This window comes from Harpegnathos saltator, unplaced genomic scaffold (assembly GCF_003227715.2).
Source record: "Harpegnathos saltator strain DR-91 unplaced genomic scaffold, Hsal_v8.6 scaffold217, whole genome shotgun sequence".
NCBI classification, from domain to species: Eukaryota; Metazoa; Arthropoda; class Insecta; order Hymenoptera; family Formicidae; genus Harpegnathos; species Harpegnathos saltator.
This window is the reverse complement of record NW_020230003.1, coordinates 692,331-719,922: the sequence shown is the minus strand read 5'-3', so window position 1 is coordinate 719,922 and position 27,592 is coordinate 692,331. Positions and strand designations below refer to the sequence as shown.

The 27,592-nt window shown below is 40.6% G+C and overlaps 1 protein-coding gene and 1 pseudogene across 1 annotated transcript; one reads left to right on the top strand and one right to left on the bottom strand.

The window, feature by feature from the left end:
* Positions 1–13,012: 13,012 nt before the first annotated feature.
* LOC105192396 (uncharacterized) lies at positions 13,013–15,377 on the top strand. Its single transcript, XM_011156518.3, has 3 exons — positions 13,013–13,251; positions 13,495–13,726; positions 14,018–15,377. The coding sequence occupies exons 1-3, from the start codon at positions 13,173–13,175 to the stop codon at positions 14,460–14,462; spliced, it is 756 nt and encodes a 251-aa protein (XP_011154820.1). The 5' UTR covers positions 13,013–13,172; the 3' UTR covers positions 14,463–15,377.
* Positions 15,378–20,701: 5,324 nt separating this feature from the next.
* LOC109504711 (putative nuclease HARBI1) lies at positions 20,702–24,066 on the bottom strand (annotated as a pseudogene).
* Positions 24,067–27,592: the final 3,526 nt, after the last annotated feature.

Sequence of the window (27,592 nt, the reverse complement as noted above, 5' to 3'; positions counted from 1 at the left end):
CCACAACTCCGACTTCGCATTGAAGTCCCCGGCGATGATGACAGGTTCGGGGAGGTACCGTCTGACGGCCCTCCCCATATCTCGGAGCCTGGACTTGAAGCTCGGTAAGTCCAGGCTCTTTGTTGGGGGGAGGTATACCCCGACCACAGTCAGGACCCCCCACCTGGCCACGACATACCCCTCTCCGCTACCCATATAGGTAGCGGGGGGAGAATTTCCGCCCGCCTTTCAAATAATTGCGACGGAGCCCAAGTTGTCCCCAAACCATCTTGGATGGTTTCTGGGGACTTTGTAGGGCTCCGCCACAATTCCCAGTCCTGCACCGCGCTCGGTCATGGTATGCTCGAATAACGGCAGTGCCTGCCGAGCGCGGTGCAGATTCGATTGGAGGAGCCGTGTGTCCATTACAATTGGATTAGTAATTTCTCCACAGGCCCCTCCTCTTCCTCACTCCCACTACTTCTTACGGGTCGCTGTCTTTTCTCTCCCCTTCTTTCAATGTCCATGTCCTCCCCCTTATCCTGCGGTTCATCTACCGGGGTAGCTGGACCCAAGGACTCTACAGGTGGGGAGGGCTCTCGCTCCTTGTTCCCACTTCCGTCCGTTATTTCCTTAGAGGGAGAAGGGGGGGCTGGTGGCATCGGTGCGTTTGCCTCCGCTTCCTGCCCCTCATCCCTCTTCTTGTTCCTCCTCTTATTGGGGGGGCGACACGCCGGTCCCCCCATTCGGTGACCCGCTGGTTTTCCCGCCGCTGCACATACGGCGCATCTTGCCGCTTTTACGCAGTTGCGGGCCAGATGGTCCGTTTCGCCGCATCTGTAGCAGATATTTCTTCTGTCTACATTGTTACTACAGTTCTGCTGCACATGTCCTCTTTCGAGGCATCTATAGCACTGCAGGGGCCTTGTATCCAAAAGCTCCGCTCTTACCTGTGTCCAACCCAGAGACAGCGTCCCTTTCTCCGCCACTTTTTTGGCTGCTGCAAGTGGGCATCTCATCCATAGTGACCTGTATCCTGACGGTGTGGTTCTTATCACTCCCGTTTGGACCTGCTCCACTTTGCAGCAGCCAATTTGGGCCACTCGCTGTGCAGCCTCCTCCTCTGAGGTGGACACCTCCAGGCCCCTGATCCTTATCTCCCCCATCTTTTGCGGGCGGGTCACCTTCGCCTTATCTGTGAGTATCTCACTTAGCTTCTTGGCGAGACCGTCTGCCTGCGCATTACGATCCTCGCCTGGGATCTCCAAGATCAGGGCTCCCGTGACACCCTGTCTCGTCCTGATCTTGGAGATCCCTAGTTCTTCTATATTGATTTTCTTTTTTGCTTCCGTTAGGATCTCTTTGTACTTCCCTTTTTCCGCGGAGATTGAGATCGCCGCGGTATTGGGAACTCTCTTTTTGCTCTTTTTATCCACACTTTTCTCCTTTACTACTATTTTCGGAGCATTTTTTCCTTCCTCTTTTTTTTTTCTCTCTCTTCTTCTTTCTTTTCGACCCACCACCGTTGCCCAGGATTCCTTGGGTTCCGAGCTGAACCTCGGGGGCCTTTGCGGTAGGGGTGGGTCTTCCTCCCTTGGGGGTGGTGGTGGAGCCTTGAGCTGTTGCTGCGGCCCCTGTTTCCTTTGGCCGTTCGGCATTATCCTTCCTCCTTTCTTTTTCCCTTTCTTCTGGGCAGTTTCTTCATTACGACCCTGGTCTGCCTTATTTTTATTCTCCCATAGTTTCATCGCTTCATGGACTATGGAAGTAATTTTTTCCTCCTCAGTGTTTTTCCCTATTGGTTGGTTTCCTCTGTCCATTCTTACTTTTGTGCTTAATTGCACATCCTCCCTTATTCTTAGTTTCCCCTCCTTTTTGGGATGCACGTTTGTCTTTATCAGCCCTCGCTGTATCTCGATTGCCCCCACCACCATTGCCTCTTCTTCCTCCATATCTACGGATGGAGGTAAGATTCTTCTCTCCTTTCTTCCCTTCCTCCTTTCCTCTTCACTTACATATTCCGTGGGCGAGAGGGTCGCCGTCTCGGGTGACAGCACCCTCTTTACACCACGGAAAACGTTTTCTTCGCATGTCTTGGGCGAGGAGGACACCTTCATTGATGACGGTGCCTTCTTTATACTTGGACATGTATCCTGTCCGCGCTCCAGGGGCGAGGGGGACACCGCCCTCGCTGGTGGTGCTTTTCTCATATTTTGGAGAGTTTCCCTCATCTCCTCCAGTTCCTTCTTCATTTGCTTCTGCGATGCCTTGAGCTGCCGATTCTCCTCCCTTAGCTCATCCAGGAGATCCATTTCCTCCCCGCCTGGTCCCATGGCCATTCTTTTCTCGAGCGTTGACGTTCCTGCTGTGATGGCTGCCGACGCGTCCCGTAGGAGTTTCACGTACGTCCCTTTCAGGTTTCTCGATCGTACTGAGAATCCCAGGATTTTGGTTGATGCCTCCAAGATTGAGGCAGCTACGTCCCTGAAGGGAGCATTCTCCATGTCCTCCGTTATTCTGTGGAGTTCTGCTCTGTACTTCCTATTCAGCGAGCAGTCCTTGAAGGCCTGCGTAGGATTTTCCAATCCCTTTAGCAGGCTCTCCTCCTTCTTAATCTTCAGTAGACTCTCCTTCTTGGCCATGAAGATTTTTTTCTTCTCATATTCCCCTGTTGTTCGGAGTCTGCCTCTCGGACGAGTTGCCTTCTCGGCAAACTTCTCATCGTCTGTTTCCCCGTTGGACTTAGTGGGGATGTCCCACTTCCCTTCGGGGTGGTCTTTTCCGTCCGAGGATGTATCTTCGGCCGAAGGTGTGGGTTCACCCTCGTCCGAGTACGAGCTGGACCTGTCCCGGAGTTTTCTTTGTTTGCCTTTGTTGGCACTCCGGAGTCCCTCCCTTTTCGGCAACCGGCTGGTGCTTGGTTGGCTCTCCGGGATATCCCCGTCCTTCCTTCTGGAGCTGCATGCTCGCTCCACGTTGTTCGTGTCCTTTTTCGTTGCCAGGGTCGTCTTATCATTGTCCAGGTCCGAGTAAGAATTGTAAGAAGAGTCAGTCATTTTTTGTTTCCAACCCACCACTCTGCACGGCTCCGGTGCCCGGGCATGCCCGCATCCCCCCGGAAAGGGGGAGCCTCCGAGTTCCCCCAGAGGAGCACCATATGGCACGGGCCGACGGAATATTACATCGTCAGCACTGGCCTCCCGCCCCCTACACGCGCCCTGACCACCATCTCTGGTGGCCAGACCGCTTTCGGGGGTCCCACACCTCCGACAATGTGGGCACCGTGCAGAGCGCCGCCACGCGGGGGGCCCCATGGAAGGAGATAGTTCACCGGTGTCGCACCCTACCGGGAACGTCTCCCCCATGGCAGCCAGCGTGCTCGCGCCGCCCGAGGGTCCGCTTTAGGGTGATGCGATTGCATTCCCTCGGGCACAGCACACAGGGGCTCCGACCCCGCCTCGGAATACGTCCGAGCGGCCCGGAGCACCCCTCCACCCCCCGGGTACCGTGAGGGGTTCCAAACCCTCACGGTGTGCAGACCCGGGTGTGGGCACCTCTCTCCGCCTGGCCGTGGCCAGGACGGATGAGGGAGAGGATCGTTCCCTTTGGCTGCCGGAGCACCGGCGTGCAATGCCTCCGGGAATGAGTCCTCTGGTTGGCGCCAGAGGGTGTCTCGACCCCGACCTCGGAATACGTCCGAGCGGCCCGAGACACCCCTCCACCCCCCGGGTACCGTGGGGCAAGCCCCACGGTGTGCAGACCCGGGTGTGGGTTCCTCTGTCCGTCCGACCGAGGCCGAACGGGTGAGGGAAGTCGGGGAGTCCACCTTCGAGACGAAGGTGGGGTCCTCTCCCCTCGTCACCCTAGGGTGCCCCGACCCCGACCTCGGAATAAGTCCGAGCGGCCCGGGACATCCCCTCCACCCCCCAGGTACCGTAGGAATAGTCCCACGGTGTGCAGACCCGGGTGTGGGATCCTTCATTCGCCCAGCCGTGGCTGGGACGAGCGAGGGAGAGAGATCCTCCCCTCTTCGGCTGCCGGAGCACCGGCGTGCAATGCCTAGGAGGGTGGGATCTCTCAGGACGCGGTAGCGTACCCCGACCCCGACCTCGGAAACGTCCGAGCGGCCTGGAGTACCCCTCCGCATCTCAGGCACCACGGGGGAGGAGGATCCCCATGGGGTGGAGCCCTGGATGCGGGTACGTCCCTCCGCCCCGGTCTAACCGTAACGGTCCAACCGAGGCGGGAGGAAAGGGTTCTCTCTCTTCGGCTGCCGGAACACCGGCGTGCAATGCCTCGGAGAGAGAGGTCCCCTTCCTGGAGCGAGTGTGGAGGAGGTCATCCCTGTCGGCTGCCGGAGCACCGGCGTGCAATGCCTTCAGGGATGATGATCTCCTCCCACCCGCTCTGTGACCGTGCTGGTCATGGACCAGGCTGGTCACTCAGCCCGGTCGGGTGCTCTTGGTCCAGTCCCTCCGTACAGACCACTCCGGCTTGGTAGAACCTGCCAGGGGTCGAAACCCCCGCCGGCACAGCTCTGTACATCATCGGGACCTTCAAGCCTCCCCACCACGTCAAGGTGGCACCCACGGGGAGGAGGGATGAACCCCTGACTCAAGGCGGCGGGTAAGGGTTAGAGATTGTTGAGTACGCTCGACTGAGCACGCGCACGCACGAGCCCAGGAAGGTGGGAGACAGCCAAGTATCGAGCACGCTTGATCGAGACTGCGAACGCACAATCCCGTTTGCTTAGTCGTCGGTCGGGTAGTCGGAAAGCGGAAGGCAGACCGAAACGGTCCGGATATTCTCACTATCGGTATGAAGCGTCTAGATGGAATCGGCGGTATGGATCGGTCTGGTGCTCAGGAGCTCGATTGCCGCCGTTTTATAGTCATATGCGCTACGATTGATACGGCGGCAATCGAGCGGTGCGCCTATCAGCGCGAGGCATGGCGACGGCGCGTGATCTCGGGCGCGTACGCTAGCGGCAGCGCGTGATCTCCGCGACGCGCGATAGCGGCGGCGCGCGATATTTCGCTCGATTAAGGTGGCGCGAAGCGCCGTTCTTCGGCCCGACAGGTGGTCGGTCGGGCCGGTAGTAACGAGGTGCATTTGCGCCTCGTTACAAAGAAAATGCGCACGGCAATTTGGTTTGCTGCCAAATTTTTTCTGCCAATATGTTTGTCCATATATCTTTTTGTAACGTCATGTATTTCCTTCCATAACGTCCATATGTTTGATGTGTAGGTTTTATTTGTGTCCACTTTTCTTCGGAAATTATTAGTTTAAAATTCTTTGAATCACTAGTTGATATATTACTTAAGGCAGTTATGCTTAATGAACTATTTCTCGAGTCGTTATTTTTCCTACTTATACGTAACGATTCTATTACGGCGCTGTACATGCCGCTTCTGTCATTTTTTAAAATTGTATATACATGTTTCGGCGAAATATATGAGCCACTATCTGCAAGCGTCTGAGATATCGTCTGATAAATTATATTTGATGGTGGAAATATTTTTGCGTCATCATTTACAGTTTTATATTGTTTGTTTGTTAAAATATCACGTAATTTTTCTTTATTATACATATTAAAAGTAAAATTGTACGCAAAATAAATGGGAAAGAATACTGTTGCTTAGACTCTGAAATATCTGAAATCTATTACTAACATTTGCTATCAGCTTTAGTAACGTCGTTGCAGATTACAATTTGTATTAAATTATTCCACTTTGTAATATTCACGATGTTGATCGGCACATTTTGAAAGAAAAACTTCTTGTAGATCAGCACTAAACGTAATGAGAAATATCTTCAGTATTATATTACCTCTTTTCTCTCTATTTGGATAGAAAAAGTGATGTTTTTACGTGGGGAAATTATACATATTTTATTTTTCTACTTCTTAAAATTACCGTTCACTAATTTTATTCTTCGCCACTTTGTCTCTTGCTTGAACATCAGCACAGTTTTGAACTCGGTGTCTGCGGTTCGAACATCAAATGAAGTGCGAGTCTCGTTTCAGTCGCATCGAGTCTCCGCGAAAACAAATGAATGCTTGCGCGGCTGCGGCGGCGAAAGCAAAGCTGCAAAGATTGACGCGACTTGGATAGCGACGCTTAAACAGTACACGATGTTCAAGTTGCTTAGACTCTGAAATATCTGAAATCTATTACTAACATTCGCTATCAGCTTTAGTAACGTCGTCGCAGATTACAATTTGTATTAAATTATTCCACTTTGTAATATTCACGATGTTGATCGGCACGTTTTGAAAGAAAAAGGAGGTGTTCAAGACTGTGCCGATGTTCAAACAAAAAACGAAGCGACGAAGAGTAAGAGTAGTAAAAACTACTTTCTAAGCATAGAAAAATAAAATATGTATGATTTTACAACGTAAAAACATCAGTTTTTCTATTCAAATAGAGAGAAGAGAGGTAATATCAGGTAGCGATGCTACGAAGAATTTTAAATTTATACTTTTCGATAAAAGTCATAAATAAAATCTACACGCCAAACATATGGACGATATGAACAAAAATACGTAACATTATAAACAGATAAATGGACACACATATTTATAGAAAGAATTTAACAGAAAACCAAATTGCCGTGCGCACTTTCTTTTAAGCGTGCAAAAGTTCTTATGAGTTACAGTTAAAATGTTATACGCGATTTGAAGTTAAAGGTAAAGAATGTAACGCGCAAGTTATAGGTATTTTATATAAAAAAACCCATAAAAGCGAGTGACGTAATTTTTGAAAGAACACGGTCTTTTCTTCGAAAATTATGCATAAAAAACAATTAAGAAGATCGTTGTATGAGAAAATTGCGAGTAAATTAGTTAATGTAAGAAAAGCGTTAATTTATATTGAAACGAAGAAGTATAGAGGTAATGTTATAATACCTGAGGCGATATTATCCATCCAATTTTATATGACAATATAGTATTCCGTAAAGCAAAACAGAATCGGATAAACGTTTAGATTTACGTGACACCGATCCGATTAAAAGTTTACAAATTGCTAACTACATCAATTTTATACTGATTATTTATAATACAGACATAGAACTATTTTATTGTATAAATTATTGGTCCCAAGAGCAATAGATAATATCTAAGAAAGCTAATATTAATTATTCAAACAATATATTAATTATTTCCTAACTGTAGATGTCACTGGAAGCATTAGAAAGAAAATACGTTCTCCAAATGGCGAAAAATCTATACAAGTGTACATGTATCTCAAATATTGGTAATTTTCCATGCTTTCAAATAGTATCCGCAGAAGATACCACAGGACGCAGCCATAAGAAGTTATTTTCTTTCAGAAATTATTAAAGATGGTACTCCTATACTTCGAATGATAGTGACAGATTCCGGGAAAGCGATTTTAATTGCAGTCGCACATACGTTTTATGTCCGCCCTGATTTAAGTAAATATTTAAAACTCTGTTACAACATTATTCATAATAAAGATTGTGATACTATCCAATTATTATACAGGGTGTCCCATTTAACCTGACAAATCGTAATATCTGGAAAACTACATGTCGGATCAAAAAAAGTGGTTAATGAAATTTGTTCGTCTCGGAGGGGGACATCCAATGATATCAAACTTGATCTCCCACCCCACTCCCAGGAGGTGGGGGTAGGGGGCAACTTTGAAATCTTAAATGGGAACTCCCATTTTTTATTGCAGATTCGGATTCTACGCCACAAAATACGTAAGTTTCGTCCGAAACTTTTTTCTTTATTCGTGATAGATGGCGCTGTAATCCCAAAAAATTAGATTTTCTGCAATTCTCCAGAAATGATCATTGGATTGAAAAATGAAAAAATACCTATTCGGGGTGATTTTGCATAATTAATTTGTTAGTGACATCTCTCCATCGTCCGCGCCCATAGAACTTAAGAGACGATCATTATTAGACATTTACCTTTCTAATCAGGAGAGGTGCTTAATCAATTTTTGAAGAATGTTTCATGCCACTATCATTCTCTTCTGACTTTGCACCCCGATGGTGAGAGGCGAGGGGACTCACCTAAAACAAGCACCCTGAAGGGAACAGAAAACTACTACGTCCTCGTCGTTGTTCCTGCTAAAAGTTAACGCTAAAAGTAATTTCTCGGAAAAATTCAACGCTATCTATCATGAATGAAAAAAATTGTTTCCATAAAAACTTCACGTAAAATCTAATTCTGCAATGAAAAATGTGGGTTCTCATTTGAGATTTAAACGTTACCACCCACCCTACCCCGAGGGGATGGGGGGGAATAACTATTATGTTTTTTAAAGATATTTTTAAAAATATTGAACAGGTATTTTTTTATTTTTGAATCCAATGATCATTTCAGGGAGAATTGCAGAAAATCTAATTTTTTGCGATTACAGCGCCATCTATCACGAATCAAAAAAAAGGTTTCAGACGAAACTTACGTATTTTGTGGCGTAGAATCCGAATCTGCAATAAAAAATGGGGGTTCCCATTTAAGATTTCAAAGTTGCCCCCCACCCCCATCCCCCGGGAATAGGGTAGGAGGTCGAGTTTGATATCATTGGGTGTCTCTCTTCGAGACGACCAAATTTCATTATCCACTTTTTTTATCTGACATGTAGTTTTCCAGATATTACGATTTGTCAAGTTAAATGGGACACTCTGTATATAAGATTAGATATTGATCATTTTATTGGGATGATTGCTGAATGATATTACCTTAGAGGTAAACCAGTAAAAGTAAAATAATATTTCTTAAGGTATTTGGAGAAAACATATGAGATAAATGATATTACTAAACAATTATATAAAATTTATTTTAGTTCTAGCGTTGAGCGAAAACATAGACTTAGACGAAAATAGACAGTTATTACAATCGGAAATTCATCTCAGAAATGCTAATTATATAATTAAAGATATAATAATCGAGGAACCGGAAAAAGATGCAATTCATAATAATAATACGATATCAAATCTATCGCAGCGGAATGGGGAACTTGATCAAAAGATGTTTTTTTATGAGACGCAAGTTGTTCAAAAGGTTTTGTTCAGAAATTTTCTAAATTTAGCTGAAGGAAAATTTTTTTTCGAAAATCGGTCAGTTTCTTTAGAGTTCTGGTGGCCCCCCGAAGAGTTCTATCGATTTTCCTTATGACTTGTACCGATTCGAGCAGAAATGATAGAGTTCTAGCTCATCAAAGTATCGCCGATGTCGAATTTTCTAAGTCTAATTAAAAGACAATTTTTTTTTCGAAAATCGGTCAGTTTCTTTAGAGTTCTGGTGGCCCCCCGAAGAGTTCTATCGATTTTCCTTATGACTTGAATCGATTCGAGCGGAAATGAAAGAGTTCTAGCTCATCAAAGTATCGTCGATGTCGAATTTTCCAAGTCCAATTAAGAGAAAATTTTTTTTCGAAAATCGGTTAGTTTCTTTAGAGTTCTGGTGGCCCCCCGAAGAGTTCTATCGATTTTCCTTATGACTTGAATCGATTTGAGCGGAAATGAAAGAATTCTAGCCCATCAAAATATCGTTGATGTCGAATTTCCCAAGTCTAATTAAGAGAAAATTTTTTTTCGAAAATGGGTCAGTTTCTTTAGAGTTCTGGTGGCCCTCGAAGAGTTCTATTGATTTTCCTTATGACTTGAATCGATTCGAGCGGAAATGAAAGAGTTCTAGCTTATCAAAGTATCGTCGATGTCGAATTTTCCAAGTCCAATTAAGAGAAAATTTTTTTTTGAAAATCGGTCAGTTTCTTCAGAGTTCTGGTGGCCCCCCGAAGAGTTCTATCGATTTTCCTTATGACTTGAACCGATTCGAGCGGAAATGAAAGAGTTCTAGTTCGCTAATTTGGACGGTTTTGTGAAGTTGACCCCTCTTTTTTCAATTGCCTTTTTGACTGCTTAAAACGCCAGAACTATTTCTAAAACCGATTGAGAACTCTAGAACTCTTTGGGGGGCAACTGGAACTCTCATCATTTTTTTCAAATTTTGATAATGAGGGGCCAGCTTCACATAGGTGTTTAAAAGCGGTAATTTCAGTCTAATCGACAAACAACGCCCTGGAGGCCCTCCGAAGTGCGATAATGATGATTTGGAACAACTGTTCGCTGAGAATTCGGCACAAACATAAAAAGAGCTTGCAGAACAGTTGGGAGTAACGCAGCAAACGATTTCCAAACGCCTACATAAGATAGGAAAAATCCAGGAAGAAGGAAAATGGGTTCCGCATGAACTCACTGAAACCAACAAAAATCAACGAGTGGCAGCGTGTCTTTCTCTTTTCAATAAGCAGCGTCGAAAGTCTTGTGGAAAATCGTTACGGGCGATGAGAAATGGATACTCTATGATAATCCGAAACGTAGAAAGTAATGGATAAATCCCGGCGAATCATCAAAATCGGTCGCAAAACCCAATCGCTTCGGAAAGAAGGTTCTTCTCTGCATTTGCTGAGATATTAAGGGTGTGCTTTATTATGAGTTGTTGGAACCGGGTGAAACAGTTACTGCGGACTGCTACCAACGTCAATTAATCTGCTTGAGTTAAGAATTGGAATGAAAACGCCTGTATACTGGCAAAGGAGAACGTTCAGTGAAATTGTTGCATGACAACGCCAGGCTACACATTGCTTCCAATACAAAAGACACCATAATGAGTCTTGGCTGGAACGTCTTGCAGCACCCGGCGTATTCACCAGACATTGCTCTATCCGATTATCACTTGTTTCGGTCGATGCAACACGCCTTGTTCGATATGCACTTCCAATCAGTGGATGAGATCCGAAAATGGCTTGACGACTTTATCGTGTCCAAACGTAACATTTTTCCGAGATGGATTTCATCAGCTGTCTGAAAGATGGTTTGAAGTTATAGAAAGCAACGGCGAATACTTTGATTGAATAATTTAATTTACTTTCTTTTAAAATAAACCTTGAATGTAGCTGAAAAAATTGGTTTATTCATTTGTATACTTAATAAAATATATATATGTTACATTTAAAATATGTATAAGATAGTCTCCATTTCCTGAAAATAAAATATATTATTAATTCGATATTACTATGTATTAATTTAATATTATACCTAATCATTATTGCATGTCCTGAAATCTCTGCACTTATAACAGATAATATATTAGTAATCATTTAACTCTAAATTCGAATATGAATACTTTACTAGAGACAACTTTAAAATTATGATATTAAAACAAGCCTTAAATATATTATGCGTATCTAACTCTAAGACTTGTATGAATAGTTACAACTTCAAACTTGTCTCTAGTAAAATATTCAGATTCAAATTCAGAGTTAAATAAGAGATCTTCAGTCGAAGCACTATTACAAATATATGGATAAACATATGTATCATTTAACTGAAACATTTAAATAAAACTTTATTATATAATAATCTGAAATTATAAATAATTAGACAAGTTTTAAATGACAAATATTAACTGATGCATACTTAAGTCAAAAAATGGATCTAAGTATGGATCTCACACATAAAATCGCTTCGCTCTCATGTGCATTTAGCGTGTGTCTTTATAATTTTGTCAATACAAAAGCGTCCAAGAGAAACATAACCTATATATGTCATTATATTATATTATATCTTATCGTATATCGTTTCGTATTCGTATTATGTATATATATGTCTGGCATTACTACCTGTAGCGCCATCTAACGGAGAAAGGTATGCAACTGGACATTTTTTGGACGACGTTTCTTTCGTGATGAAAATTTAGCGATTCTGACTTTATATTAAAAATTCTCGATTTACAGTGCACGTAGGAAAAAAATAAAGACAGTTTTATTATGTAAATCGACCCTAAGGAATCGATTGAGCTTACTTAGAACTTGACCAGATTAGCCATTTGAGCGGTACGATAATCTTGCCTCGGATAAACTGAATGCTTCGCGTAAAGAGACACGGCTGGTCTCGCGACCCGTGCACGTCACTTCGCTCTCGCGTGCACTTAGCGCGAGACACTACCGTGTTTCTTAATCATTATAACGAAAAAGCTATTACTGTATGACAAATATCAATCTTCGGAACCATTGTACACAAGTTATTATTTCATATCAAGTAAATTTATGTCGATTTATAAAACGTTATTTTTTTTGACGAAGTTAGATGCGCACTAAATGATCAAGAATGCGAGCATGAAAACCGATTATAACAAAATTTGAATGATTGTACACGATGTCAATAATGTCTCTTTATTATATTTTTATATCTTATCTTGGTAAATAAAAATATAATAAAAGTACGTTCTTCGTGAATCTTTCGTTAAAGTTATAACGTTCGGAGGATGTTTCCTGTATTATCACTTCGGTTTCTGTCATAATCAATCATCGAGCAATCCTGATCATGCGATGTGCTGATCATCTAATGCGCTGACAGTTTTATCACGCAAATACAGTAACATAAATATTGTATGAAGTCATTTTATATTTTGAGAACACGTAATAAACAGTTATATATGTTAGAGGAAAAATTTGAAATATAGTATATTAAACCTTGATTAACTTAACGTGAGAGTTGTGTATACGCGTATAAATATCTACGGGAAATATCTTGTTCGGTCCCGAACAGATAACAGTGTGGGTCGAAGTTATGAAAAGTCGGGAGAGATATATTTTATCTATTCAAATGTTTTCTCGTTCAATGCATTATCATTCCTCGTGAAAATCTACAAAACAGAATTTCTCGATGTAGACGCGAATCGATTTTTCTAGTTGTTAATTTTTCGAAAACTAACGTCATCGATTCAAGTTTCCAATTTAACGCGATGCGTTAAGATAAGAGCAGATGTTATAATTTAGATCGATTATTTCGTTCTAAATAATCGCTTCGGCGGATGACAGTCCGGCGAAGAGAGATTTTTAGAAGAATTTAGTGAAAACATGCGTCAAGTGTTTACATATTTATCATGGTCCTCTCAATGTGTCTCCGCCCCGACGCTAAACAGGCAACTCGTGATTTACATCCTGTCGGCACGTGATCGCTGTGTTTAAAATACACTCTCGACACGTCGAACAGATATATTAATGGAAGTCGTGAGATCGAGAACAACGCGAGTGGCTGGATTATTGTTGAAATCACACGGTTACACCATTGTCGATAAATTTGCACGTCGAAATAGCTCAGAATTTCGTTAAGTTTGGACTGAAGCAAGGACCTTTTCGCAGGCAAAAATGCGTATTATCCTTATGTTCCTCATTATAACGTGCGGCTTGATCGCGGAGATGTCTGCCAACTATCTAAGGGAGAGATGTAAGTAACACTGCGATTATCGGATAAAGTAACACTCTCCAACGAGTATCAACACATATGATGCTCAGTTTTCTTCGGCTATCTTGTGACAGATACGCGCGATCTACATATTCGTCGAACCGCGTCGATTTTTCTTCTCGCGAGAACCGCGAGTTTTCCGGATCGAACGTGAGATCGACGACTTACGTCGCTTTGATTCACGCGCGAAAGAAAGATTGAAAGAACACTTTATTTTGTTGTTAGTACCAAATCTACACATATGTCCAAGATCGCAGCTCCAAACATGCTTACCGCAAAGCTTGGATTCGATGAGGCCTTACTTAGCACAGGGTGTTCGGCGTTTGGGCATACCCTCTTTCGAGCCATATTATATGGAATTTTATAAGATAACCTCTAGGAACCGGTTTATTCCCTTGTTGAAGTTTAGAGATACATTTGTCAACGGTATATCAAACTTCACAATAAGTAACGTCAAGTAAGTAATTATTATCTAACAAACGGATATATCGGCGAATCGTTCGGTAAACCAATATTTCACATGTACGACGAATATTGTCGGTCAGAGAAATCCTACGTTACCTGAGGAGAGTATTAAGGACTTTAAAAATGCGCAAAGCGACAATCAATGAATACATCCGGACAATATTCGCCGTACTGAAAAGAAAAAAAAGTAGCAACATGGTCAACCGAGACGATCCACATGGTGAATCCGACCGCGGCTCGTGATCAGCTGAGTACAAAACTATCTTAGAATTGTTGTTTTCAGAATTGCCAACAGGAAAGAGTATATTCAGTTCTTCGCGCACTTTCCATTCGTCAATGTGTCCACTAAGCTCGACGGATACAGTTCGCTTACAATACCGTTCCTTAAAAGTAGCAGATACGATATAAATAGCAATTTCTCGGACGTCACTGCTGACATTACTATACGAGGAACGAAATTTGAGTACGAAGAAGACAAGGAACAATATTTCTCCGTGGACAATGTTACCGTGGTATTCAGAAATATTGGAGAAATGACGACTAAGAAAAAACAAAGAGGTACTCCCGCATATCTAACTCAAGTGGTAAATGATTATCTTCTAAGAGAGTGGGAAGCATTGAGATCAGAATTAAACTATCGTCTCGAAGAAGTCGCAGCTGAAATTATCCAGACCGTCTCGAGTAGAATCTATACGAATTTCCCACTTAATATGTTAATGACTCGCTAAAATATTCTGTGGTTTTGATTTTATTATCGTGACGAGGAAATTAATTATTTTATAGTGAATGTTACTCGCTAGCACAATGAGTTGTGCACTAATTATTTATTATTTTATATCGAAAATTATTTATTATTTTGTTAGGAAAATTAGTATACGCTGCTTTGGAAAATTGCTTTTTTTCTCGGGTCAAATTTTGTTCGCATCAAATGCGAACTAGTGCTCGCAGGTTTGTAGTTATGATAGAATTCGCTTGATAATACACGATGCACATAGTGTCTTTTTTATCCCCCGGATAAAAATATGATAAAAATACCTACGTTTTTCGCGGGTTCTTCGTTATATTTGTAACATTAGCAAAATTCTTGTATACTGTCACTTCGGCTCTCATCATAACCGCGATCAAGTTCGTGATCAAGTTCGCGAGTTATCGTTCGCAATCATGACCATTTCACGCTATCAATTTTATCGGAAATAATGTATACAGATCCATCTTAGACCTAAAAATTTAAGATCTTACGCAAAGACGATTGTAGACTTGGAATTGATACAATTTGAACAATTTTTTCTCGATGCATTTTACACCAGTCGATAGTTCAATAAGACAAATTATCTTTTTACAGTCCGAAAATAAATTCTTTTTTTGAAGCATCAGCTGTATTTTAAACAGTATATAGAACAATTTTGTCGTAACTATAAAATAAATTCGGATATATAATTACTCGGATACGCGTATACTTGAACATTCCTAGAAAGAAAAGAATATTTGCAATAGGCGAGATATTTGTTTTCCTAGCAGATGAAAAAGAGATTCGTGTTAACACGTTTGCAATATTGATATTTTATCTTCGTGAAAATAACGGCGCTTAAACTATACAAATTTATTTGTAATTTCAACAAACACAATAAAGAGTTATACACGTAACAAGTGAAATTTGAGATAATATATTAATTATACCTAACTTCCTCTCTCTCTCCTCTTTTCTTGGACAGCATGAAAATTCAACGGCAGCAAAAGAAATATTAAATATTTTTAGATCTCTTCCTCTCTACAATACATAATTGCTTAATTTTTTGAAATAATACCCAGCAGAATTCACCGATCCCATTATTCTTGCTTTAAAAATTAAAGACTGCGATTTACATATTCGCTTCCCAATGTATGTTCTTTCCAAGTAGTTGCCTTAGCTAAGATCATAGAATCTCGTGAGAACTTTTGGCGTGTGTTTACAAGTTCCATATTATTCCATCGATAAGTGCATTGACACAATGTTAAACTACGAGGCTTGTAATTTACATCGTATGTATACGTGATCGCTGTGTTCGAAACGCGAATCTTGATTCGTCGGACAAATATACATATTAACGAGAGACGTGTAATCGAGAACACGTAAAGGTGGCTAATTGTCGTCGAAATCGCACATGCAGAACATTATCCAGTAATAGTCAAATCCGTGCGTTAAAGTCACTCAGTATGTCGACACGACATTAAATTTGAATTCAACCGAGGATCTTTCGGTAGAACACAATGTGCGCTGTTTTGTCCACTTGCCCTTTTGATGAACACGATAACTGTGGTGAGATTTGACCACGATCTAGGGATCATATATAAATAATCGTGCAATCATCGCGCAAACCAAAAGTTTTCTCGAACAGCTGACATTTGTATCTCCGTTTTAATTTCGCGAGTAGAACTCTATTCTACAAAATATTCACGTAATCTGAGGTGTTCGTCGAGTCAACTCGCTCTCCTCCGATGAATTGCGTGTTTTTCAAAATTGATATGTGCGACAAAAATGAAACTGCGAATGCAGTATGTATTTTGTTCCTAATATCGCTACTGCACATTTGTAACCACAGCCAGGGTGATATAGAAATATGTATAAAGCACATAGAATCGTTAAAATCTCACTTGCTGAATAGTGTTCCTCCCTTGGATATTCCGCTATTCGACCCGTATTAGATACCGGCTTATGATTATATCATGTCACAACTCCCATGAATACAACAGCACTACCACTTTTTCGCATATAAAGATATTCGGGGCAGCAAATTTCAATATAACGAGAATCGAGTAAGTAATTGCGATAGAGCAGATCGACGTACGACATGCAAACATTCATTCAGGACACGTGATTCAACTGTGCAAAACGATCGTCTCATCCTGGTCTACACTTACAGACAACATATACAAAAAACACAAGAACACTTTTCTTCCTGTTTTTTTAAGGCCGAATTGATTAGGACTAAAAACATCTTGATCGATTTAGCCATTGCTGAGATACAAAGATCTCACCTCGTTTTAACTTACTGTTTCGCATAAAGTTTCATCAACTTTAGGGTTGTTCACGTTTCAATAACATGGAGCTAATAGCCTCCTTGTATTATCGCAAACTCGAGTGTTATTTTGATATGTATAAGCTGAAACTTTCTTTACATGTTTCTTGTCACCTTAAATTATGTAATTGAATCAATCAAGAAACACGACGTGCTTATATATCGCGAGACAGCGAGTTGAAATAAAGTGAGATATTTGTATCTCAGCAATGGCTAAATCGATCGGGGTTTACTTAGTTCCAATCGATTTGGCTTTAAAAAACAAGAAAAAAAGTGTTCTTGTGTTTTTTGTGTATGTACATTGTCTCTAAATGGAGATATTTTAAGATAAAGTCTAAATCACGAAAAATTTCGATTCAGTAAGAAAGTAAGAAATGCTAGACCGCATAGGAGAGGAGATTTGTGCATCTCGCTTTTCCGACACCAGAGACGTTTACGAGTGCGCTGAAGAAGCAGACAACAGCGAGTGCGAGTGAGCAAGCGATAGAGAGTAAGAGAGAAAAGAATATGCTGGAATACAGGGGTGCAGTCCGAAATGTATTCACAGCGCTATTTGCGCGCTCTCGTCTGTTCTGAATTGGTTTAAACATGCTCGCTAAAGCAAGGAGACGTCATAATTTTCGTGTTCACAGTGCTTATGCTCGAGAAGTAAGGCACTGTGAGCACTGACGTTGTAAGCGCGGGAAAACCAGCATATTTGACATATGAAGTCGATATCGGTTTTACACAGTCTGTCCCAGATCCAATGAGACTGGTCTAAAAAAAATACAAAGCATTTATTATTTTGATTTTTTATTCTTGTTTATTCAAAATAGTCTCCTTCTGAGTCAATACAGCGCTGGAAACGTTCAACAAATTTTTCGAAACATTTTTTATACTCATCGGCTGGAATGGTCTATTGTATGGCGGTCGAAGTCTTTCGTCTTCAAAGAGTTCAACATCAAACATCAATCTTTCAATTTCATCTAATTCGCAGACAAATTATTGTGAAGCACAAGATGGTTCGTAGTAGAAATATAGTTCAAATAGTGTATAAAATTTATTTTGGAATGCATCTTCCTAATGTATTAGCATTTATTGTACACAGAGCCTGAAAATGGAAAGTCCTTGTTCATATGGCCGTCTAAACTAGTATTTTTACTTCTCGAAAAATATGAGGAACGAGGGGAAGAGTTCCAATCAGGCACAAAACGTCACCAGAAAATATGGAACTTGATTGCCGTAGACATGCAAAAAATGAATTCAAAATATACTGTAACTAGTCAACAGTGTCAATCTAAATTCAATGGATTGAAGAAGACGTACAGAAAAATTTTTAGATCATAACTCTATGTCAGGTAATGACTGCAAGACATGGACGTATTTTGAGGTAATTATTAATATTACAGCAATAACAACATTGTTTCTGCTTTAGTAAATGAAATAAAAGAGACATTATTAATATAGAGTTATTTTTTCTTCAGAGGATGCATATGAAATATTTGGTAAGTCTGGTTGGGCTAATCCTAAAGCAATTGCGTCAGAAAATGAGCCATTCACTCTGCAAGTTTTTTTCATCAAAAAAAGACAATATAGAGAATAGAGAACAAAAAAGTAAGAAAAGAAAAATAGACACATCTCTGGACGATATTCAGCAGAATATGAAAGATAAACAAATTAAAAAGGAAGAGAATAAAAAGGAAACAGCAGCCAGGTTTGAAATACTTGTGCAACAAAGAAGTAAACAACATGAGGAAAAAATTAGTATGGTGCAACAATTGCTTGATGCAATAAAAGAAAATAAGAAATAAGACAAATAGCATGGAAAGAAATTATATTCCTTTCCTAATTGCTTATCGTTCTTTTTATTTAAAATGGAAAGAAATTATTCCTTTTCTAATTGTTCATTGTTTTTTTATTTAAAATGGAAAAAAATTATATTCCTTTCCTAATTGCTCATTGTCTTTTTTATTTAAAATGGATAGGTCTATTGTGTTTACATGTTATGGTCACTGATTATTTATTTTTATAACATATTACAAGTTTCATAATTACTTTAATACCAAAACTATAAGATTAGAAATAAATACGATATTACTCATTCCTTGTATACATCAGATACCATAAATATTTAGCCATTCCTTAAATATAAATATTTTACATTTCTTTTTTCATAAATATATGAAATTTTTTGGTTAGGCGCATTATATATAAAATATTCGCATTATGTATAAAATATTATATTATATTATGACTGTTGAATATTCGAGACATCGGCAATCTATAGAAGAATTAACAATCATTATAAATATTTCATATACGATGCATCTGACCGAAAGTTTTCAATGTTGCTATTAAGGCTAGATAAGGTCAAGCATTTATGCGGTTTGGTGTATAATATGATGAGAAATTAATCATTATTTTTGTTAACAGATTAGTACTAATCGATTAATTTTTATTTTTTATGTTTTGTGCATAAAAAACATTGAAGTACAAACACATATAGTGCTACTTAATTCATATGTAACATAAATGCATTGAATGTTTTTATTATCAATATTTTTGGCTTATTTCTTACGTAATGGAAAAATATAGGTTTATATTCCCATTTCTGCAAGTTACTTTCTTAAAGTATTTATTTTAATACTATTTAATAGTTTTAAAAATTATTAATATGCTATTTTACATTGATTTTGATACGTGTATCAAGTAAATAAGTATATCCTAAGTAACTTTATATTAAATTATTTTAATTTTTATTTTTGTCCTATTTTCATTTTGATAATATATGTAAATAATATTATAAAAAGCATAAAGTAATAGCATGAATATTATAAATAGCATAGTTTATTACAAACTGCTATAATATTAAAAAGGCTTCACATTAACTGGGTACACTATTGTATTACTAAAATGAGAATATTTTATAGCGTTTTCCATTGAAGTGAGTTTGGATCTGGGTTACTAGTTTTAATTAATCACAAAAGTTAAAAAGGTTAGTAGCCCAGATCCAAATTTGCCTTAATCGAAGACGCTATTAGTACAAAGTTATTACTTAGTACCCGATTAAACAACAAGTGTAAAAGAGTAAAAAATATTTGTTTTGATGCGTTATATTTTTTTATATTAGGAAAACAGTTTGAAATATATATGTTTTATTTTTAATCAGTTAATTATACATATGTGATATAGAGAGGCAATGACCACAGACAATATTATTCTTATATTTAAAAATTTTATGTTGCGTTTTCTTACATAAGTACTCTGTACAACTTATTTTGTTTGCACTTTTTGTGATATTCTTTAATTTTTTTTACTTTATAACCGTTTAATTATAATTGTAAAGACATAAAATATAAAAATAAAACACCTTAAAAAACAATTGTTTTCTATTAAATATTAACATAAAGAAATAATGAGAAATGGATTGTGAGGTCCTTCTGTACAAATATAATCTTTATAGAACATTTCATTAATAAACTGTGACAAGTTCTCAATAACTAACACAAACTATGACGCTGAAACTATGACAAGTTTTTGATAATTAAAAAATGAAATTACATTTTCTCATAAAAGTTACATATTAATTCTCATACGAGGTATATCCAAAAAGTAAGAATACAAGAGCTGTGTTAAACGTAGGGATTCTTTTGTTGCAAAGTTGGCACCCATGACGTGTAGAGGGATTCGTAACGGTCAAAATAAGCCATCGAGCGCCTCAGTCAGTTACGAAATGTCGTCGCAGCAGCCTAATACGTCAACCAGTACGTCCTCCGTTCACTCCACCTACAGCAGGTGTGAGATTCGTTCAGTCATTCGGTTCCTCACTTCTCTTCGGTCTCATTCTCTTCAGTCTCATTCTCTTCAGTCTCAGTATGACAGTTTCTATAGTGGCGCTATATCCATTCTCCATCCTCCAAAAAATTCAAAGTTCAATCTTTAGAGAGGAAAATCATGGCGTCCGTGTTATGGGACCGGAAAGGGCTCTTGTTGGTCGATTTCATGACCAAAGGAACCACTATCAATACTGCTGCATATTGTGAGACCCTAAAGAAGTTGAGAAAAAAAATCAAAGACAAAAGATAAAAGGAGGGGAATGCTGACTCGTGGTGTGTCCCTCCTTTAGGACAACGCCAAACCCCATACCGCCCGGCTCACTCAAGACCTGCTCGTGTCGTTTGGATGGGACATTGTGACTCACCCACCCTACTCCCCTGAGTACCTCGTACCTGGTACCTCGGATTACTATCTTTTCAATAAATTGAAGGAATTTTTGGATGGACAGCGCTTTTCTAACGATGAGGAGGTCATGCAGACTGTGACAAAGTGGCTTCAGGAAGTGGAGCGAACGGTATACGACGAGGGTATACCAGGTGTGTCGGTAATTCCTTTCCAGTTTTTTCGCTAAAGAAAACACGTTATTTACAATGGATAGTTAAAATATATTTATTCAAAGTATTGGCCATTTGATTCTATACATTTTGCCCATCTCTCAGGCAATGTATGGATGCCATTCCAAAAGAACTGTTTCTCCTTTGAGCTAAACCATTCATCGAGCCATTTTTTAACTTCTTCGAAATCGGCGAAGTACTGCTCTGCAAGCGCATGCCCCATCGATGCGAAAAGGTGGTAGTCGGATGGAGTCAGGTCTGGAGAGTACGGCGGGTGCGATAAAACTTCCCATCCAAGTGATTTCAACACTTCTTTGACTGGTTTTGCTGTATGAGACGGCGCGTTGTCATGCTGCAAAATCATCTTATCATGTCTTTGAGCGTATTGTGTACGTTTTTCGATCAATGCACAGTTCAAATTGATCATTTGTTGTTGGTAGCAATCAGTATTAACTGTTTCTCCAGGTTTCAACAGTTCATAATATACGACACCAACCTGGTCCCACCAGACACAGAGCATGGTCTTGCGACCAAAGCGATTTGGCCTTGCAGTCGATGGGCCGCCTTCGCCAGGTGATAACCATGATTTTTTTCGCTTGGGATTTTCGAAATAAATCCATTTTTCATCACCCGTTACTATTCGATGCAGAAATGACTTCCTTTCATACCTTTGAAGCAGCATTTCACTGACGATTTTTCGATTTTCCAATTGCCTGTCATTCAATTCATGTGGTACCCATCTTCCCATCTTTTGGATCTTTCCCATCGCTTGTAATCGTTCACAAATTGCTACTCGGCTCACATTCAATTTTTCTGCCAATTGTTTTTGAGTTTGTGTTGGGTCTTCATCCAATAACTCCTGCAATTCCGCATCTTCAAACGTTTTCGGCCTACCAGGACGTTTTTTGTCTTGAACGTTGAAATCACCGCATTTGAATTGTCGAAACCACGTTTCACATGTTCTTATGGTTGGAGCATGCTCACCGTAAGTCTCTACCAGCAAACGATGACTTTCAGCGGCTTTTTTCTTTTGATTAAACAAGAAAAGTAATGCGTGCCGCAAATACACGTTTTCAGGCACAAAACTCGACATTTTCAAAAAATTATAAATCTATAACGCTGTTATTTTGGCGGAACGTAACTTGTGTAGTTTTGAGGTTAATGTCAATAGAATAAAATGACATATGTATCAAATCATAACATTGCATACTTATGGCTAGTGACATCTGTTACAAAAACCGGAAAGTAATTACCGACATACCTGGTACAAAAGCTGGTGCCCAGGCTTCAAAAGTGCATTGACCTCAACGGCGATTATGTGGAGAAATAATAACATATTTTGGCACATACCATGTAAATTTCAATAAAATATATTCATTTTTTGATTTTAAACAATTGTTGTATTCTTACTTTCTGGATGTACCTCGTACATAAATTATCCATAATTGCTTCCCTTTTGGCTTGTCCACATTCCATTCCTCTATTTATTAATCTCTCTTCAGGAAACTGCTGTTGCTGCTGCTGCGGCTGCTCAGTTTCATCTAAATCAATCATATCTCTTCTCAGGATACATATGTTATGTAATACACATGTTCCAATCAAATATTCTGGAATCTTCTCCAGAGTAACCATGGGTAGATAATCTAATACACTGCGCCATCGAACTTTCCACAGCACGAAAGCTCTTTCAATTGACACTCGAGCTAAAGAGAGGCAGAAGTTGAAGTTCTTTTGTTTATTTGATAAGTGCCTATTATCTTTGAAGGGTACCATAATTTGAGGATGTATCCCATAGGCAGCATCTTCGACTAACTGAGAATCATCGGAGAAATATATATTATGATTGTCAATAAAATTTTTTACTGGAGAAAGTCTTAAGACTCTTGCATCGTGTACTGATCCAGCATATCCTGCTAGAACACTTGTGAATAATAAGTTTTGTGTGCATACAGCTTGAAACATATATGAATGGTAAAATATATAATATGATTGATTCATGAATGAGAAAGACAAAAAATCACTATTAAATACTGTTACCTGAATATGAATTGAATGATATCCTTTACGATTGATATATGTTTGATCACTTTCATGGGGAGCCCTTATTTGTACATGACTACCATCGACAGCCCCTATCACGTTAGGAAATCCGCTCGTTTTTTTAAATTCTTCCTGAACTTCTAAAGCTTTTGCACCCTGAGGCCATTAAATAAAACGGGAAACCAGCCTATGTAAAGCATATGACACTCGCCTCATAGTTCTTACTGCAGTGGCTTTTCCAATATCAAATTTTACACAGGTAGATTTATTTCAAAAATATTAGAGTCAGAATACAGAAAAATTTTTCACTAGCTGCACAAAAATTGCCGTAGCCGATGGTGTTTCACATCGTCATGGCGAGGTAATAATTAAAATAATTACCGATAGGAATCTGGTGTGGCCATCATCCAAAGGGCCATTAACAATTGTTTTTCAGGTGCTAAAGCATTTCTACCACAAGGTGATTTGCGTTTCAACATTGGAGATAATAGTTTCAATAAAAATTCGAATGTGTCAGGAAACAATCTGTAAATAAGACATATTCCTTTTATCACATAAAAATGACAAATTATAACATACAATATATAAACAGATTTATAGTTAAATACATACCTAAAGTGCATTTTAAATTCTTCGCTAGTATAATTGGGTATAACTCTTTCAATATAATGTTGCAGACGAGGTCTCTTGCTAATTTTACCTTTGCGTCGTCCTTTCTGGACAGCAGCTATCACCTTTATTTCATCTTCATTACTCGAGGAAGACGAATCCAGAAAGAATAACATATCATGTTCATCATCCGAAGATTCAAGTGCCAAGTCCAAAAACTGCATAAGAACGACACGCTTCTCGAATGTATTCTCCATATCACTCTTCTTAAATTTTTTTGTATTCAGTTACAGTATCTTCAGTTCTTTAAAAATATTGCAGTATGCAGCACGCAAAATTTTTCGTATTCTTCAACAGTGATTACGCTTAATACCGATTTAGTAAGTCAGTTCAAAATATATGGCTCTGTTCTGGAAGATCTTAATCCTGAACGCACGCCATTCTCCAGATAAAGATAAGCCAGAGAACGGATGTTTTCATTCAAGCACAAAAAAATTGATAGCTTGAATAAAATTCAACATTAACGGCTCAAGTGCCGAACTAAGATTTAAACCAGCAGCACGCACTCTCGTTTTCTCTCTTTGTGCAATATGGCGCTGGCCTAATGTCATTTGCATTAGCTTTATATATAGGACGATTATGAGCGCGTTAACAATATGTTCCGAAATGAACAGTGCCTAAGCGCGTTAATGATTTCAGAACGATGTTTACGTTTTCAACACAGTAAGCGCTGTGAATATATTTCGAACTGCATCCCAGAAAGTGAAAATGTGCGAGCGAGAGAGAGAGAGAGAGAGAGAGAGAGAGAGAGAGAGAGAGAGAGAGAGAGAGAGAGAGAGAGAGAGAGAGAGAGAGCGGGAGAGAGAGAGCGGGAGAGAGAGAGCGGGAGAGAGAGAGCGGGAGAGAGAGAGCGGGAGAGAGAGAGCGGGAGAGAGAGAGCGGGAGAGAGAGAGCGGGAGAGAGAGAGCGGGAGAGAGAGAGCGGGAGAGAGAGAGCGGGAGAGAGAGAGCGGGAGAGAGAGAGCGGGAGAGAGAGAGCGGGAGAGAGAGAGCGGGAGAGAGAGAGCGGGAGAGAGAGAGCGGGAGAGAGAGAGCGGGAGAGAGAGAGCGGGAGAGAGAGAGCGGGAGAGAGAGAGCGGGAGAGAGAGAGCGGGAGAGAGAGAGCGGGAGAGAGAGAGCGGGAGAGAGAGAGCGGGAGAGAGAGAGCGGGAGAGAGAGAGCGGGAGAGAGAGAGCGGGAGAGAGAGAGCGGAGAGAGAGAGCGGAGAGAGAGAGCGGGAGAGAGAGAGCGGGAGAGAGAGAGCGGGAGAGAGAGAGCGGGAGAGAGAGAGCGGGAGAGAGAGAGCGGGAGAGAGAGAGCGGGAGAGAGAGAACGGGAGAGAGAGAGCGGGAGAGAGAGAGCGGGAGAGAGAGAACGGGAGAGAGAGAGCGGGAGAGAGAGAGAGCGGGAGAGAGAGAGAGCGAGAGAGAGAGCGGGAGAGAGAGGAAAATGATGCAATCTTTATATTAACGTATATTATAATGAGAGAGAAAATTTCTAAAGATACATAATAAGGTGAGAATACTATTATATGCCACGGTATGTGATGACGTCCATCATTTGATTGCTGATCAAGCTGGGATGATTTGATTAGTTATGTTTCTATGCTATCGAAAAATCAATACCGGTGCGTATTGACTCGTTCAGGTAGATCGTTTTTCAATTTTATCACTATTGATTTTTCGATAATACAGCTGATCAGCAATCAAATGATGGGCGTCACCACATACTGTGGCGTAATGAGTAATATAGAAAAAATAAATAAAAGGCGCCAAGTACAAACACGTATTATGTTATTTTTAGAAATCTCAAACTTAAATTATTTTTTTCAAGATATATATATACGTAATATAAATTTTTACAAATAAAACACACAACAATAACACTGTTCTACTATACAAAAAAAGTGATATATTAAAACAATATCGCGCCAACTGAGAAATCTGACATATATATGACTACAATATAATTAATTCTTTATTTAAGATAAACGACAATGTTTGCATTCTTAGTGTGCATCGTAACTGAAGATGTACCTTTAGGCAATGTAATTCATTATTTCCGTTATACAAGTAATAACTTTCTATAAGTAAAACTTATTCCTCCAACAACAAATTCTTCTATTGAGTACTTATAAATAATATTTAATGTAAAAGATCTTGACGCGGCTGGATAAAAAACTATATCGGACTAAAATTTGTTTAATACATACATGACAGCATTTATTATATATGTTATATTTATATTTATATTTAATATATATTATATTATTAATATTTGATACATTCGAATATTATCTTGACATACCTATTTTAATCCTTTTAGTGCCGATCGAAAGAATTGTACTGTGACGTGGCAGCCGGGAAGGCGCCCGTCACCATGCGACCCTCGGCCCTTACGCGGGGTTTGCGGGGGGGAAACATATCGCGCGAGAATTTCGGGGGGGGAAGGAGCCGCCTTGCCCCCCCCGTATTAATTAATGTCAGTGATAGGAGCGTGCAGGTGGAACGGTCCCGCGCCCTAGAGCTCTGTGCCCCTGGACCTCCTGTGCCGCCCATCGAGACCGGAGGAACCAGAGAACGTCACCCATCGACCGGACTGCCACTTCAGGTGAATGCTCCACCTTCTATATTACCGATTCCCGTATCGCCTTATAGGATTCTCGCTGCCGTTTCCGTTGTCCCGTAGGACTATCGCGCAAAGCTATCGTCGCTCCCGTGCTAGCCACGTGATTGCAGACGAAACAAAGCCGGCCTAGGCAAGGAAACCGCGGGAGCGCGAGCGAGAAGGGGAACACGACGGAGAGAGACCGAGCACCCGTCCCGCGGATCGAAAACAAAGATCCGCGGAAGGATTCCCGGATGGGGAGATCCCCCGAGGAACGGGGGGAGACGGGTTGCTCGACACAACAAGGAAAAACGACTCGAGACTTCTTTAGGAGAAATAATAAAGGAGCGAACTCCCGTTTCGCTCCTTCTTACCTTCTCCTTCGTGAGTCGATTACCGAGTCCTGCGGAGTTCTCATCGCCTAAGACCGAAGTGTCGTTTACCGATAGCGAGAGAGAAAAGGGATACCGATTACCATGTGTGAGAGGGAGAGTTGGTGGACCGCAGTAGTGTGGTGGAGTTCCACGCGCCCAGGGGGCTGCCGAAGAGGGAGAAATTGCAGAGGAGCGAGGAGAGGAAGAGGGTCGAAGGACCACGTCGCCGGGAGGTTCCCGAATCTGTAAGACCTTCTACCTGCTTTATTGTTCCGGTGTCTCGTACGTACCGTGTCTCGTATTAATTGTCGGCGAAGGGCAAAGCTCGAATTCGCGAGAGCAAAGCGGAGTGTACTGTATCGAGGGGTCGGACCATTCCGATTCCCGAAATAATAAAAACTGAGATAAGCGAAGCGCGTCTCTATTCTTGTGTCTTCCCGACTGAATCCCGGATTCCCGATCGAACCCTCCCGTCTACCGACTATAAAATACCGCGGAGCTACCGGTCCCATCGAATTCGCGTGTCTCGGCCTTGGGTGGTGTATCATTTCGTGTTGGTGAGCGGTGCAGCCCGCTGCACCTGGCGCCCAACTCTTTGGTGCGAGTGCGAACGACCGAGGCGCGTGGACCGACGGCAGTTTGCCGACGACGAGCGAAAGTCGCGTCGCAGTATTTAAGCGAAGAATACCGAACCAAGTTGATGTAATTTAGTTAGATTTGAGAAAAAAGTATAAGCATAAAAGTAAGAATGATATTTATCAAAT

What these genes read in the sequence shown, in the direction of transcription:
- LOC105192396 (XM_011156518.3), top strand. Translation starts at nt 13,173, where the DNA reads ATGCGTATTATCCTTATGTTCCTCATTATAACGTGCGGCTTGATCGCG. An exon ending in CAACTATCTAAGGGAGAGAT is followed by an intron (nt 13,252 to 13,494) that starts GTAAGTAACACT and finishes TTTTGTTGTTAG; the next exon opens with TACCAAATCTACACATATGT. An exon ending in TTCACAATAAGTAACGTCAA is followed by an intron (nt 13,727 to 14,017) that starts GTAAGTAATTAT and finishes TGTTGTTTTCAG; the next exon opens with AATTGCCAACAGGAAAGAGT.